We start from the raw sequence: 14108 nt of genomic DNA, 5'->3' as shown, positions 1-14108 counted from the left end.
ATGGGTACTGCTATCTGGATTAACTTCACAGTACAGAAATACTCTTTCTTGAGTGATTAAGCCCAATACAGAAACGTGACCAATTTGTAGAGGAGTGTAACCCTCAATCAGATTTTCGTTTCCTCTCCTGAAGATGATTATCAGGCTTTGGCATGCCAGTTGAAAGTACTAATCATAAGAAGCCCTGCGTAATTATTAATGACTCCTCACATGCATTTTAACAGCCTGTAATTGTGAGCTACAAATGACTCCGTAATCTTCAGTTAATGCGTCCCCCTCCTCCCATGGAGACTTCATAATTACAAACTGTCAAACGCCAAAGTCTGATGAGGGACCAAACTGAAAAAGCAGCTCTGGTTAATCACTCCAAATGTCTTCATCATTCGCAACCTTCCTTTAAAATAGGGAGGAATAAAACACAACTGGTTTAAATTGTCTAAATGCTCAAGAGCACATCCTAATCAGGACATTACAAGTGCTTGTCTGGCTTACATACTGTCAAAGCTCGAATCACGATGAGGTTAAAGGAACACAACAGCCAAAAAATACTCCTTTTATACGTTACTTACGCCACGTAGATTGTAATGATGGACAAAGAAAATAATAATAACAAAGTGGAGGTGGTACACTGGTACGAGTACTCGGGGTCCACATCAGTTACTGGCTGATCTATCTATCTATCTATCTAGCCTTTCACATCTATCTATCTATCTATCGATCTATTATATAGTGCATTTTACACCTATCTATCTATCTATTATATATATATAGTGCCTTTCACACCTATCTATCTATCTATTTTATATATAGTGATTTTCACACCTATTTATCTACTTATTATATAGTGCCTTTCACACCTATCTATCTATTATATAGTGTCTTTCACACTTATCTATCTATCTATTATATATATATATCTATATATAGTGCCTTTCACACCTATCTATCTATCTATTATATAGTGCCTTTCACACCTATCTATCATATAGTGCTTTTCCTATCTATCTATCTATCTATCTATTATATACTGTCTTTCACACTTATCTATCTATCAATTATATATATAGTGCCTTTCACACCTATCTATCTATCTATCTATCTATCTATCGTATCTTTCATGCTATCTATCTATCTATCTATCTATCTATCTATCTATCTATCTATCTATCTATCTATCTATCTATCATATAGTGCTTTTCCTATCTATCTATCTATCTATCTATCTATCTATCTATCTATCTATCTATCTATCTATCTTTTATAGCTATTTATCTCTCTATTATATAGTTTCTCTCCTAACCATCTGGTACTTTTCATATCCATGTGTCTATAGTAGGTAACCAAAGCTCTTGAAGCACCAGAATGAGGTGGAAAGTCCAGATGTCTGGAACTCCAGGATGAACCAGGGCTATAAGGTCACCACTGCTTCCAAATCTGTCACCCTGTCACTCCAGCTCCAGATGTAGACTTTGCCCCTTACTGTATTTCCAAACTTTATTCCAGGGTCCACAATTCAATCCTGCAGGTTTTTTTTTGGGGTCCAGTTGAATTTCTTAATCAGGAGCCAGTTTGTGCTCTTTTTACGTTTCTGTGCTTCATTTTTGTTAAGATTCTCTAATCTCTATTTGCACATTCAGCAGCTTCATTACTGGTATCCCGAAGGTTGCCGGTTTGAATCCCCGTCACTGCCAAGAGAGATTCTACTCTGCTGGGTGCTTGAGTAAGGCCCTTAACCTTCAATTGCTCCAGGGGCGCTCGCTGTACAATGACTGACCCTGCGCTCTGACCCCAAGGGGTATGTGAAAACTAACAAATTCCTAATATGAGAAATTGTATAAAGCAAAATAAAGAAAAAAAAAATCAGCCACTGACCGTCTAATGTGGTCGTTTTTCCACCTGTGTGGTCATCACAAATGTCGTTTTTTATAAAATATTTGGAAACAATGGAAGATAAAAATGTGATGAGCTAAGAATTACTAATCTGCTCAAATCTGAAAATTATATGGATGGTATCTACAGAAAGGAAAACTCTAAAATCTAAGAATGGCATGGAATTGCAAGGATTATCTCCTGATTAAGAAATTGGGTTGGGAACAAAAGAAGCAGTGACTGCAGCCCTCTTGGGCAAAACATGAGGACCACCCTAGTATTATTGCAACTTCCATTCATCCATCCATTATCCAACCCGCTACAGATAAAATTATTATTTTCACAAAAAACAGTAAGTGACCTAAAGCATCAGGACATATACACGATGTTGAGAACGACCAAGCCTACCTGCTTTGAGAGCTGCTCCTCACAGAGTTTGTACAAGGTGTAGAACTTGCGGCTGAGAATCAGATTGTCACGGAATCCAGCGCTGGCCAGCTTTACCCTCATGATAATGGCTCGGTCGGGCACCATCATGGCAACGGTGCGGAACTGAATCTTCAGGTTCTCTGGGAGCTCCTGGCGACCGGCATATCCTGGATTCTGCAGAGAACAAAAATGAAAGGGACAACATTAATGGTGTTTATCCAGGCTTACAAAGGGAGGGGGGGTGGATTGCAATTTGAAACATACTGGAGCATGAGGCTTGATCACAATGAGCAGAGGGACAATCTGATATACTGGATTCCATAACTTCTTTTAGATCACAGGTCATGCAGCGCCAGGACTTGCTGTCGTATTCAATAGGAAAGGTCAGTGTACGGTTTGTAAAGTGTCTCATGATGGGTTGTAGGTTAGAACATTAGAACATTAGATCATTCTGGATGAGAACAGGCCATTCAGACCAACAAAGCTCGCCAGTCCTATCCACTTATTTCTCCAAAGAAACATCAAGTCGAGTTTTGAAAGTCCCTAAAGTCTTACTGTCTACCACACCACTTCGTAGTTTATTCCAAGTGTCTATCGTTCTTTGTGTAAAGAAAAACTTCCTAATGTGCAAAATTTACCCCTTCACAAGTTTCCAACTGTGTCCCCGTGTTGTTGATGAACTCATTTTAAAGTCACCGCCTCGATCCACTGGACTGATTTCCTTCATAATTTTAAACACTTCAGTCAGGTCTCCTCTTCATCTCCTGTAAAGGCTCAGCTCTTTTAATCTTTCCTCATAACTCATCCCCTGTAGTCCTGAATCAGCGTAGTCGCTCTTCTCTGGACCTTCTCTTGTGCTGCTATGTCCTTTTTGTAGCCTGGAGACCAAAACTGCACACAGGACTCCAGATGAGGCCTCACCAGTGTGTTATAAAGACAAGCAGAACCTCCTGTGACTTGTACTCCACACCTCAAGGCGCTATATAACCTGACATTCAGTTAGCTTTCTTAATGACTTCTGCTCACTGTCTGGAAGTCAATAGCTTAGAGTCCACTATAACTCCTAAATCCTTCTCATAGGGTGTACGTTTGATTTTTAGACCGCCCATTGTGTATTCAGCCCTAATAAGACATAATCTTAGTGCAAGTGATGGACTCAGCTCTTTTAATCTTTCCTCATAACTCATCCCCTGTAGTCCTGAATCAGCGTAGTTGCTCTTCTCTGGGCCTTCTCTTGTGCTGTTATGTCCTTTTTTGTAGCCTGGAGACCAAAACTGCACACAGGACTCCAGATGAGGCCTCACCAGTGTGTTATAAAGCTTGAGCAGAACCTCCTGTGACTTGAACTCCACAGATCAAGGCGCTATATAACCTGACAGTCTGTTAGCCTTCTTCATGGTTTCTGAACACTGGTGGCCAGTCGATAGCTTAGAGTCCACTACGACTCCTAAGTCCTTTTAATAAGCTGGGCTTTCGATTTTCAGACCTCCCATTGTGTATTCAAACCTCACATTTTTACTTCCTACATGTAATGCTTTACATTTATTGCCATTAAATTTCATCTGCCATAAATCTGCCCAAGTCCTTCTGTGATGATATAATGGATTCCAAATTATCTGCTAATCCACCTATCTTGGTATCATCTGCCAACTTAACCAGCTTGTTCCTTATATTCCAATCTAAACCATTTATAGGTATTAAAAATAGCAGCAGCCCCAGCACGGCCCCCTGCTGGCCACCACTCTTAACATCGGCCAATTCTGATGAGGTTCATCGCACCATCACCCTCTGTTCTGCTGTCTGAGCCAATTCTGCACCCATCTACAAACATCACCCTGAAGTCCCACGTCTTTTAATTTGACGCTCTTGTGTGGCACTTCATCAAATGCTTTCTGAAAGTCCAGATCAATAATCTCATCTTCTCAACTCTGCTTGTATCCTTTTGTTGCCTCCTCATAGAATTCCAGCCTGTTAGTAAAACATAACCTCAGTCTTCTGACCCCACGCTGACTGTTCAGAATAACTCCTGTCCTTGCCAGGAGTTCGCTCAATCTTATCCTTAAGAAAGCGACACTGCACTATGACTGTTGCCTGCAATTCTCCAAAGGGGTATAATGACCAACGGTGGTGATTCTCTTTGGGGGGATTATGACTATCTACAGCGATTCACCAAAGGGACGGTCAACATGGACTGGGCCTCAGAGACACACTAAGAAGGGCAGGTTTAGGGTCACAAGAAAATCCGTTTAAGAAACACTGCAGTATTCCCTCGTTATTTGATTCTAATCTGTTTGTAAAAACAAATTAGAAAGTGAAAAATCAAATTTGGAAGAACTATCTCTCAGCCAATCAAAATCCATAGACAATTTTCCCCAAATACGTAGGACTACAAGACTCAAAAACACCGATATAACCATCACGCCTTGCTTTCTTTATGATATAAAATTATTCGATCATCATTTACCTTATCAAATAACTGTTAATGAGTTAATTAACGGGAATGATTCTGCACATTGGAATACAAAGAGAAACCGGGCCTTCATCATGCTCATGTAAGACAACCGGCAAAGCAGATTCATCTCACGGCAAAATTTGTTAGAAAATTTCTCTCTATTAAATAAAAAAATATCCTGCGACGAAACAAGACTTTTTGGAAGAGATTTTTTCAAGTCCTGCCCTCCTCTCCACCATTTCTGGTTCACAGCCCACGCCCGCGGTCCTCTCACCTCTCCTTCGTGTGAATGCTTTTGTCAGACACAGTTTCTATACACTCAGTTCTTATAAAGTTTTGTTTTCCTCACTTTAAGTTCCCAATTAAAGAAGACGTATTATGTCCAAATCTCACTGAAGAATTTCATCTCGAAGGGTTATCAACAGAAAATATGAGTACACGGGCAATCCTAGCACCGAGAATCGAGGAAGTCAAACGAATTAACGCAAAAATTGTCGATCGGTTACACGTCAGATTGGTTAAATGCGTATCAGTAGACTCTGCTGAAACAGTTGGTGGTGATGGTGCGGAAGATGAAAACATTAACTTACAATATCACGAAGAATAACTACAAGCTTTAACACTGTGCAGTCTTCCTCCACACGAATTACTGTAGAAAGAAAGAAAGATGTATCCAAGAAAGGTAATGTAGTACATCTTCAGGGGATAACAAGAGACACCAAAGGAGATCTCGATAAGCCATTCGTATTAAAACGTTTACAGTTTCCCGTTAGAATAGCTTTTGCTATGACTAAAAATCACGGGGACAAACATTCGAAAAAGTTGGATTATTTAATAGAGAGAAAGAAACGAAATTCACTCACGGTAGGGCAGTTATATGTTATGTTGTCACGATGAAAGACCAAACACAGAATCAAAATTCAACATGATATTGACGAAAATTTTATTAAAAAAAAAAGTTTTACAGTAAAAGTGTAAGTTTAAAAAGTATTTGCGTGCTAATTTCAAAGCCAAACAGAACAAAACCGTATTACGCAACAAATAACTTTAACGCAACATGAAACAGAATTTACTTTCAATTTATTACGTTCGACTGTTTTTTCGCTATAATGTAAAATAGTTAGTTCTATTATGCATATGTAACAATTCCCATGAAAATAACAATTTGTTTAAATTGTACATCTGCATCCCCATTCGTGAGTGGCAGAACTGCAAAGAGGCTAGCATGTAGCGCCTGCCCAGGGGATGGCAAGCAAGGCGAGCAGGGGGCAAAGCCCCTTAATAAATACATAAAGAAAATGTATTAGTATATTATTAATAATAATAATAATAATAATAATACTGCACTGCGGTGGGCTGCCGCCCTGCCCAGGGTTTGTTTCCTGCCTTGTGCCCTGTGTTGGCTGGGACTGGCTCCAGCAGACCCCCATGACCCTGTAGTTAGGATATGGTGGGTTGGATAATGGATGGATGGATAGATAATATTATTATTATTATTATTATTAATAAATTTAACTTATTTAGCACTTTTGTCACTACCCAAAGAGCTTTACATAGACAGAGGGGTACGATCAAAATGCAGTACCCACCTGGATGATGCGATGACAGCCGTCATTGCACCAGTGCACACATTGGCTATTAGATAGTTAAAGAGAGAGAGAGAGAAAGAGACAATTACTGAGATGATTAAGGGGCCAGAATTGTGATGGGCAATTTAACCAGGACATCAGGGTGTACCCTACTCATTTCGAAAGAAACCCAAGGACTTTTAATGGTAACAGAAAGTCAGATCCTCAGTTTTAGGTCTATCACTAGGCACTAGGGCACCAATATCCACACACAGACCACAGGGTATGCGCCCCTTATTGGCCAAACCCACACTTCTTTCAGCAGAAGCCCAAAGTTTTCTTCCAAAATGGTCTGCCATGTGAGGATTGGCTCGGCCTAAACATGCCCAGCTTCAAGTGAATGACATACACTGAAGCTCAGTTGGTATGGCTGCTGTCCACCTTTACTGCACAAGGACTAGTAACATGGTGAACCAAGTCACACGACTAGCAGGAGGTGCCTCAGAGCGCATGGATGCTAACAGCACAGTCAAGCATCAAAACCTTCTCAAAAGCATGAAATGTGCCTAATTGCTGGAAACAGTCCAGATACCAAATATGTGGTATAAATAAATAAATAAATAAATAAATAAATAAATAAATAAATAAATAAATAAATAAATAGTGACAAGAGTGTGTCACGGGTGGCACGGTGGCGCAGTGGTAGCGCTGCTGCCTCGCAGTTAGGAGACCCTTAAGGGTTCGCTTCCCGGGTCCTCCCCTGCGTGGAGTTTGCATGTTCTCCCCGTGTCTGCGTGGGTTTCCTCCCACAGTCCAAAAAGACATGCAGGTTAGGTGGATTGGCGATTCTAAATTGGCCCTAGTGTGTGCTTGGTGTGTGTGTGTGTCCTGCGGTGGGTTGGCACCCTGCCCAGGATTGGTTCCTGCCTTGTGCCCTGTGTTGGCTGGGATTGGCTCCAGCAGACCCCCATGACCCTGTATTCGGATTCAGCGGGTTAGAAAATGGATGGATGGAAGAGTGTGTCACATGTGTGCATCAGAGGATCTCTTCAAGGCTTAATCGAGGTATGTGATGACCCGCCGGGGTGAGAGGAGGTGCCGTCACTGTTCATTTTCTTCTCCTTCTCTCCCTGCAGGAAGGCGAGAACACTAAGCCCAGTTCCAGTTTGCACACCATAAGAGGTGCGGGTGCCTGGGAAGAAGACCCGCTGGATGAAGCTCCAGTGAGAAGACCCACAATTCTGTTGCCTAAGAGCTGAACACTTTTGTTGTTATTTGCTCAAAGGGCTGCTTGTATGAACCCTAAGAGGGGTCGTTTTTGTTCGTTAGACTTTATTCAGTTAAACCTGGTTGGTGTCCCAACTTTTCATGCTTTCTGCGACCTGTCATTCTGGCATTCCTGCAAATGAAAAAGTCACTGCCACTCTTGAGTGCCATGATAAATAGGAATGGATTAAAATACGGTATATACAGTAGCTACATATCAATTTATAAAAAGCAGAAATCATCTTACCTAATGTACCTCTGAAACCAGGAGCTGGTTAACTTCTAGATTGAGGCTACAGATTTTATGTAGTGTTAGGTTTTTGAGATAGAGCTCAATTTCCAAAAGTCTCTGCAGAATGCATAGGTTAGGGTTATGGTTCAGGTTAGGGATCATAATCAGTCTATTTATCTATCTGAAACATCCAAAAATGCCCCACAAAAAGGAGGGTTGCTTTGTTAACAGAACACAATGTTACATTTTAATTATTGTAAAGATTCAATAACAAGCAAATAAAAAAATAAGAAAATTTGAAATGATCTCAAAAGATATTCCCTTCAGTTTTGCCTTACTTCTCTGCTCCACTACTTCCTCCAGCAGGTCCAGATGGTCTCCCATAACTGAGCTTGCCTTCATAGTTAGCTTGTGTTAGTGTTATACATATTCCATCCATCTGTCTATTTGTTATATAGTGTCTTTCATACCTCTCTATCTATCTATCAATCATATAGTGTATTTCATATCCCTCTATATATCATATAGTTCCTTTCACATCTATCTATCTATCTATCTATATATCATATAGTACTTTCCTTTCTATCTATCTATCTATCTATTATCTAGTAACTTTCTATCTATCTATCTATCTATCTATCTATCTATCAATCATTCAAATAGTGCCTTTAATATCTATCTATCTATCATATAGTGTCTTTCATATCTCTCTATCGATCTCTCTCTCTATCTATCTATCATATAGTTCCTTTCACATCTATCTATCTATCTATCTATCTATATCCTAACACAGGGTGCGCCAGGAACAAGTCCCTGGGCAGGGTGCCAGCCCACCACAGGGCACACACACCCACACACCAAGCACACACTAGGGACAATTTACCAATCACCAATGCACCTAACCTGCATGTCTTTGGACTGTGAGAGGAAACCCACGCAGACATGGGGAGAACATGCAAACTTCATGTAAGGAGGGCCTGGGAAGTGAACCCGAGTCTCCTAACTGCGAGGCAGCAGTGCTACCACTGTGCCACCATGCCACCCTATACAATATCACAACACACAAAATAATCAATGAATCCCATTTCCTTTGTGAGTGGAATCTATAATGTGAAAGAGCCAAACATAACAATAAACACCATTGTTATGTTTTTTTATTACAATATGTCAGTAGTGCATCGCATTAGTAAATCATCATTACGATATGAAAGCATTTTTTTTTGTTTTTGGAATATAACTAATAACCGAAGTGTGAAATTCCATCACTACATACGTTGAACATAAAAAGCCTAATTTAGGACTGCACAAAAAACACACACAAATGAATTAATGGAAATAAAAAATGACTGCTTTGCAACCCAAACTGTCAAACCGGCCACGGGAGACGTGTTTCAATTGAACGTGTGTCAGAGGAGCAGATACTGAAGGATAGATAATATCGAAGCAAATGAGGCGCAATTCTCCAGTGATCTTGATGCAATCAGAGTGGCAGTAACGTGTGGAAACAGTCCAATTACGCTAATGCATCGTCCTACAACTGCCTGAAATAAAACATTTGGGAGCAGGTGGCCAAGAGCTGCTGATGAAGTGATACGAAATTTACAGCTTGGGATGCGTTTGGCATTGATAAATGCAACTGGTTATGACGACTCCGACGAGAGTCAGCACAATGAAAGTGTGATGCTGTGCTGTTTTTTTCTTTCATCTTTGTTGCTTTCGTCGAACTTGAACTGTGTGGTTTTGGACGACAAGCGTAACGGATTTTACACGCATTTCCTTCATTATGTAGTATTTACAAGGTTTAGTTCTGATAACATCTAATCACGACGCCATGTTGTGTATGGTAGGGCATTGACGGTTGCCACGGTGATCTTTCCCAGAATCCCTGGGAGTATGTTACGTGTGACCAGGGCCGGATTAAGACGAAATTGGGCCTGATGCTGCAACACAAAAAAGGCCTATTTGTTCTCGGCATTGGCGCAGGTGCATTCGACACTCACCGTACACGCGCACTCAGACCGACCAAGGAGTCTTAATTGCTTGCGATGCAACCAGCCAGCCTTTACTGAACAAAAATAATAATAACGACGTAGCATCGTAACAACTCGAGATTAACATCAAACTACGTATGTAGCATCAACATTCAATAGCAATTGTCTGAAAAGTGCACTTAATGCAGAAAACCTAACAATGAAATACACAAAATTTTGCAATTCTCTTACGAAACAGAGTAAGAAAAAACGAATTTGCAGAGACATCGGGTCAAAGTGACTCAGTTCAGGCTCTTGTGGGTAAAAATTTGTCCACGATTTAAATTTCATTATAGACCAGAATCCTGTCAAGGATTTTTAAAATTCTACACATCCGTGCCAGGCCCGCAGGCCGGCTTTTAGTTTTACCTTTACAGATAACCATTTAAATAGCCATCGATTTTTACCATACAACTAACTTTCAAGGTGAAAAATTGACTACGTGGCACTTACCGAACAATAATAAAGTGGCAAGAATTCCCAAGATATTGCAAAAAACGCAGCTAAATTACTAAGTAAACTGTTTAACGTAAAATTGATAGCATTAACTTGAAATCTTTGGTTAACAATAAACACAATGACTTTATAGTTACGTCACAGCGTAAAGAACAATAGTAACTGTATAATAAGTAACGCTGTGTCTAGGCGTCTGAAAGTCGCATTCCAAATTTCATTCTAAGAATTATTTTGAGGTTAATATAGCAAAGGAAAACTGTTCAGCTTCCGGAAAATTCTCATCTGTTTTCATCTGGGCCTATTTCAGGAATGGGCCTAATGCTGCAGCATCAATAGCACCCACCTTAATCCGGCCTTGCGTGTGACACTTTTCAGCGACTCAGAATAAAGACCGGCATTTTCTACTCTGTAGTATCTGACATTAAGATCGTGTTATTTTGATTGGTTTGTATTCTTGTGTACAAACGAATGTTTTCTGGTTAAAAGACTTTGATTATTTTCTTAGCGTTTTAAACTTGACGGCTCGTCGGCTGTCTTTTCTAGTTTCGATTCTTGACGTTTATCTCGAACACGTCTCATCTGTGGACCCTTTTTCATTAAAATTCTTTTCATGTCTTGCCTTGCTGGGGCTTAAAGGAACTCCTTAGTGGGTCAGGACCCTGTAGCTAAGACACCAACGTAATTGTTACAAGAGCTTGAAAGTGAAACTGATGAAGGACGACTCCGGAAGAATAAAACCGAATCGCTTACAAATGAAGGGGCGTTGCCACCAAGAGGCCTAAATGGAACGTAGAAGGGGGACGTTAAAGTGATCATCAGAACCCAGTGGTAGACTTGGCAGCTCACGTTACGATTTAGAACTACAAAATTCAATTCAAATAACTTAAAATGAATTGACGTTTTTCAGATTTCTGAAGCTTAAAACAAGACGTCTGAAAATGTCTGTCTGTATTTTTAGATATCTGCAATACATTCTCAGGTATTTCGTATGGTGGGCATACACGGTGAGATTTTGGCAGTCGCCGACTGATTTTTCTGACTCGGCTCAAATTTCATCTTTATCGGCCATCATTTTACGTAAAGTATGAGAGGAGCTGCGATGCCGGAATGAACATAACGATTGGAAGAATTTCAGTCATGTCAAATATTTCATTCGGCTGTCTGGTAGGGTAAGCGCATTTTCTGATGTCGCTACAAAATTGCACTGTGCATTGATTGCCGTATATTCTACATTGGGTATTGCCGTTGTCGCTGTCATTCTCACATTTTTAGATTTCAAAAATGTAAATATCATATAGAAACATGGATGCAACTAAATGACACAAGCACCTTAGGAAACCTTTACTAGAAGAACCAAACATTGGTAAATTACGCAGACTACGTGCTCCCTAATTCTCCATAAAACAGACTGACCATAGTGTCCGCTCCTCGATCATCCGCATGTCCAGTTACAACTTTTTTTCTTTGTGGTTTCACAGCACAGTATGTCAAGAGACAGGAAGGAAACTCTGTTCTTGGTTGACATTTTGAGAAGCCAGCGGCTTCTGTCTGTCGGGACCATCATGTACACCGCGCATAGTCTGAGCGACCACGTCGTCGAATGTTAATCAGACCAAAGGTGTCCATACAGTCTGAGCGCATGTGTGCGACTGGCAACTCAATCGTGCAGGGTGAGTAGACGCCTGCCCACGATTTCTAAACATTACACAGAGCTACGCCTGGCACAGATATGGTGCCTTCAGAAAGTATTTGAGCAAAGGAAGATGAAGAGGAGAGAAGACATCATTGAAGACTTTAAAATTATGGGATGAGTTAGTCCAGTGGATGAGACGGTGACTTGGGTTCATCAGTTAGAAACATGTTAAGGGGAAATTTCACACAAATATTAGGAAGTTTTTATATACACGGAGAACCGCAGACATGTGGAATAAGAAGACCAAGTAGTGTGGTGGACTTTATGGACCTTCAGAAGTCAACTCATTGATGTTAACTGAGAAGAATTACTTGGGTAGAACTGGCGAGCTTTGTTGGGCTTAATGGCCTTTCTAATGTTCTATTCTGACCCCCTCACTTTCTACTCATTCTGTTCTGTTGTAGCCTTGTGCTAAAATCATTTCAATTCATTTTTTCCCCTCATCAAGCAACACTCTGTACTCCAGAATGACGGAGAAACAATTGGAGTTTAGAAATTGTGCAGATTTCTTAAAAGTAAAAACTCGAAATATAACACTAAACACAAGCCAACTATGAAGGCAGACTCAGTTATGGGAGACCCTCTGGACCTGCTGGAGGAAGTAGTGGAGCAGAGGAGGAAAGAAGAACTGAAGACAACATCTTCTGAGATCTTTTGATCGATTTCTTTGATTTTTTCTATGGTTGTTATTGTGTCTTTAGAGAAATGAAAATTTAACATTGTCTTTTGTTAACAAACCAGAGGTTTAAGATAACCCTCTTCTTTGTGAAATAGATAGATAGATAGATAGATAGATAGATAGATAAATAGATAGATAGATAGATAGATAGATAGATAAGGCACTATATAATAGATAGATAGATAGATAGATAGATAGATAGATAGATAGATAGATAGATAGATATATAGATAGATAGATAGATAGATAGATAGATAGATAGATAGATATAGATAATAGATAGATAGATAGATAGATAAGATAGATAGATAGATAGATAGATAGATAGATAGATAGATAGATAGATAGATAGATAGATAGATAGATAAGGCACTATATAATATAGATAGATAGATAGATAGATAGATAGATAGATAGATAGATAGATAGATAGATAGATAGATAGATAGATAGATAAGTACTGTAGATCATTTCAAACCTTTAAAGCCAACTTCTCTTTTTGGGGCCTGACCAAGAGGAATGGAGAGAGTGAATGGGCCAAGAATCAAAATCAAGAGACAACACAATTGAGTTTCAGAACCAAAATGAGGCAGAAAAATTTGAATCAAAGAAAAACAAGAGCAAAGAAGATTTTTCTAAGTCATTTTTTTTATCATGGTGAAACAAGGGCAGCATGGTGGTGCAGTGGGTAGCACTGCTGCCTTGCAGTTAAGGGACCCGGGTTCACGTGAAGTTTGCATGTTCTCCCCGTGTCTGTGTGGGTTTCCTCCCACAGTCCAAAGACATGCATGTTAGGTACATTGGTGATTCCAAATTGTGCCTAGTGTGTGCTTGGTGTGTGGGCTGGCGCCCTGCCCGGGGTTTCTTTCCTGCCTTGTGCCCTGTGTTGGCTGGGATTGGCTCCAGCAGACCACCGTGACCCTGTAGTTAGGATATAGCGGGTTGGATGGTTGGATGGTGAAACAATGCCCAACAAACTCAGATACCCCAGAGCTGTTGATTAATGACATTTAAACGGTCACTCAAATATAGTCACTAAAGAGTGTGTTGCTGTGCATTTTGGGAAATGTTGCCAGGGAAACCACAACTACCAAGACTCTAACATGGCAGTGCCCAACAGGTCAAGATGTAAATGTAATATGCACTTCTAAGATATGTCAGATACACCACATCTGACCAAACATTCAGAATCCGTGTGAGATAAAACCCCAGAATTTGCCACAGCTCTTCTGGAGAAGGTGGGTGTTTCTCCCTTACTTCTGTTTGTAATGTCAGACTGCTCGGCTCGATGATGTGGTGATGAGATGTTATGAAGGCTGAGGTGTGGCTGTGCTTTGGGCCAAATCCTGCTTCATATACTGTACCATCTTATTGTGGCTGTTCTTCACACATTGTCTTCAGAATGGCCCAGTTCTGGCACATATCTTATCTTCG

At 40.2% G+C, this 14108-nt stretch overlaps 1 protein-coding gene across 1 annotated transcript in view; it reads right to left on the bottom strand.

The window, feature by feature from the left end:
• LOC120529941 (dynein heavy chain 5, axonemal-like) overlaps nt 1-14108 on the bottom strand; it is a 370325-nt gene that overhangs the window by 205110 nt on the left and 151107 nt on the right. The window contains exon 42 of the mRNA XM_039754150.1: nt 2278-2472. Coding sequence (XP_039610084.1) covers nt 2278-2472 — 195 coding nt within the window. The remainder of the gene's footprint in view (nt 1-2277; nt 2473-14108) is intronic.

The sequence above is a fragment of the Polypterus senegalus genome, chromosome 5 (genome assembly GCF_016835505.1).
Source record: "Polypterus senegalus isolate Bchr_013 chromosome 5, ASM1683550v1, whole genome shotgun sequence".
In the NCBI taxonomy this organism is placed as follows: domain Eukaryota; kingdom Metazoa; phylum Chordata; class Cladistia; order Polypteriformes; family Polypteridae; genus Polypterus; species Polypterus senegalus.
This window is presented reverse-complemented; position numbering and strand designations above follow the sequence as displayed.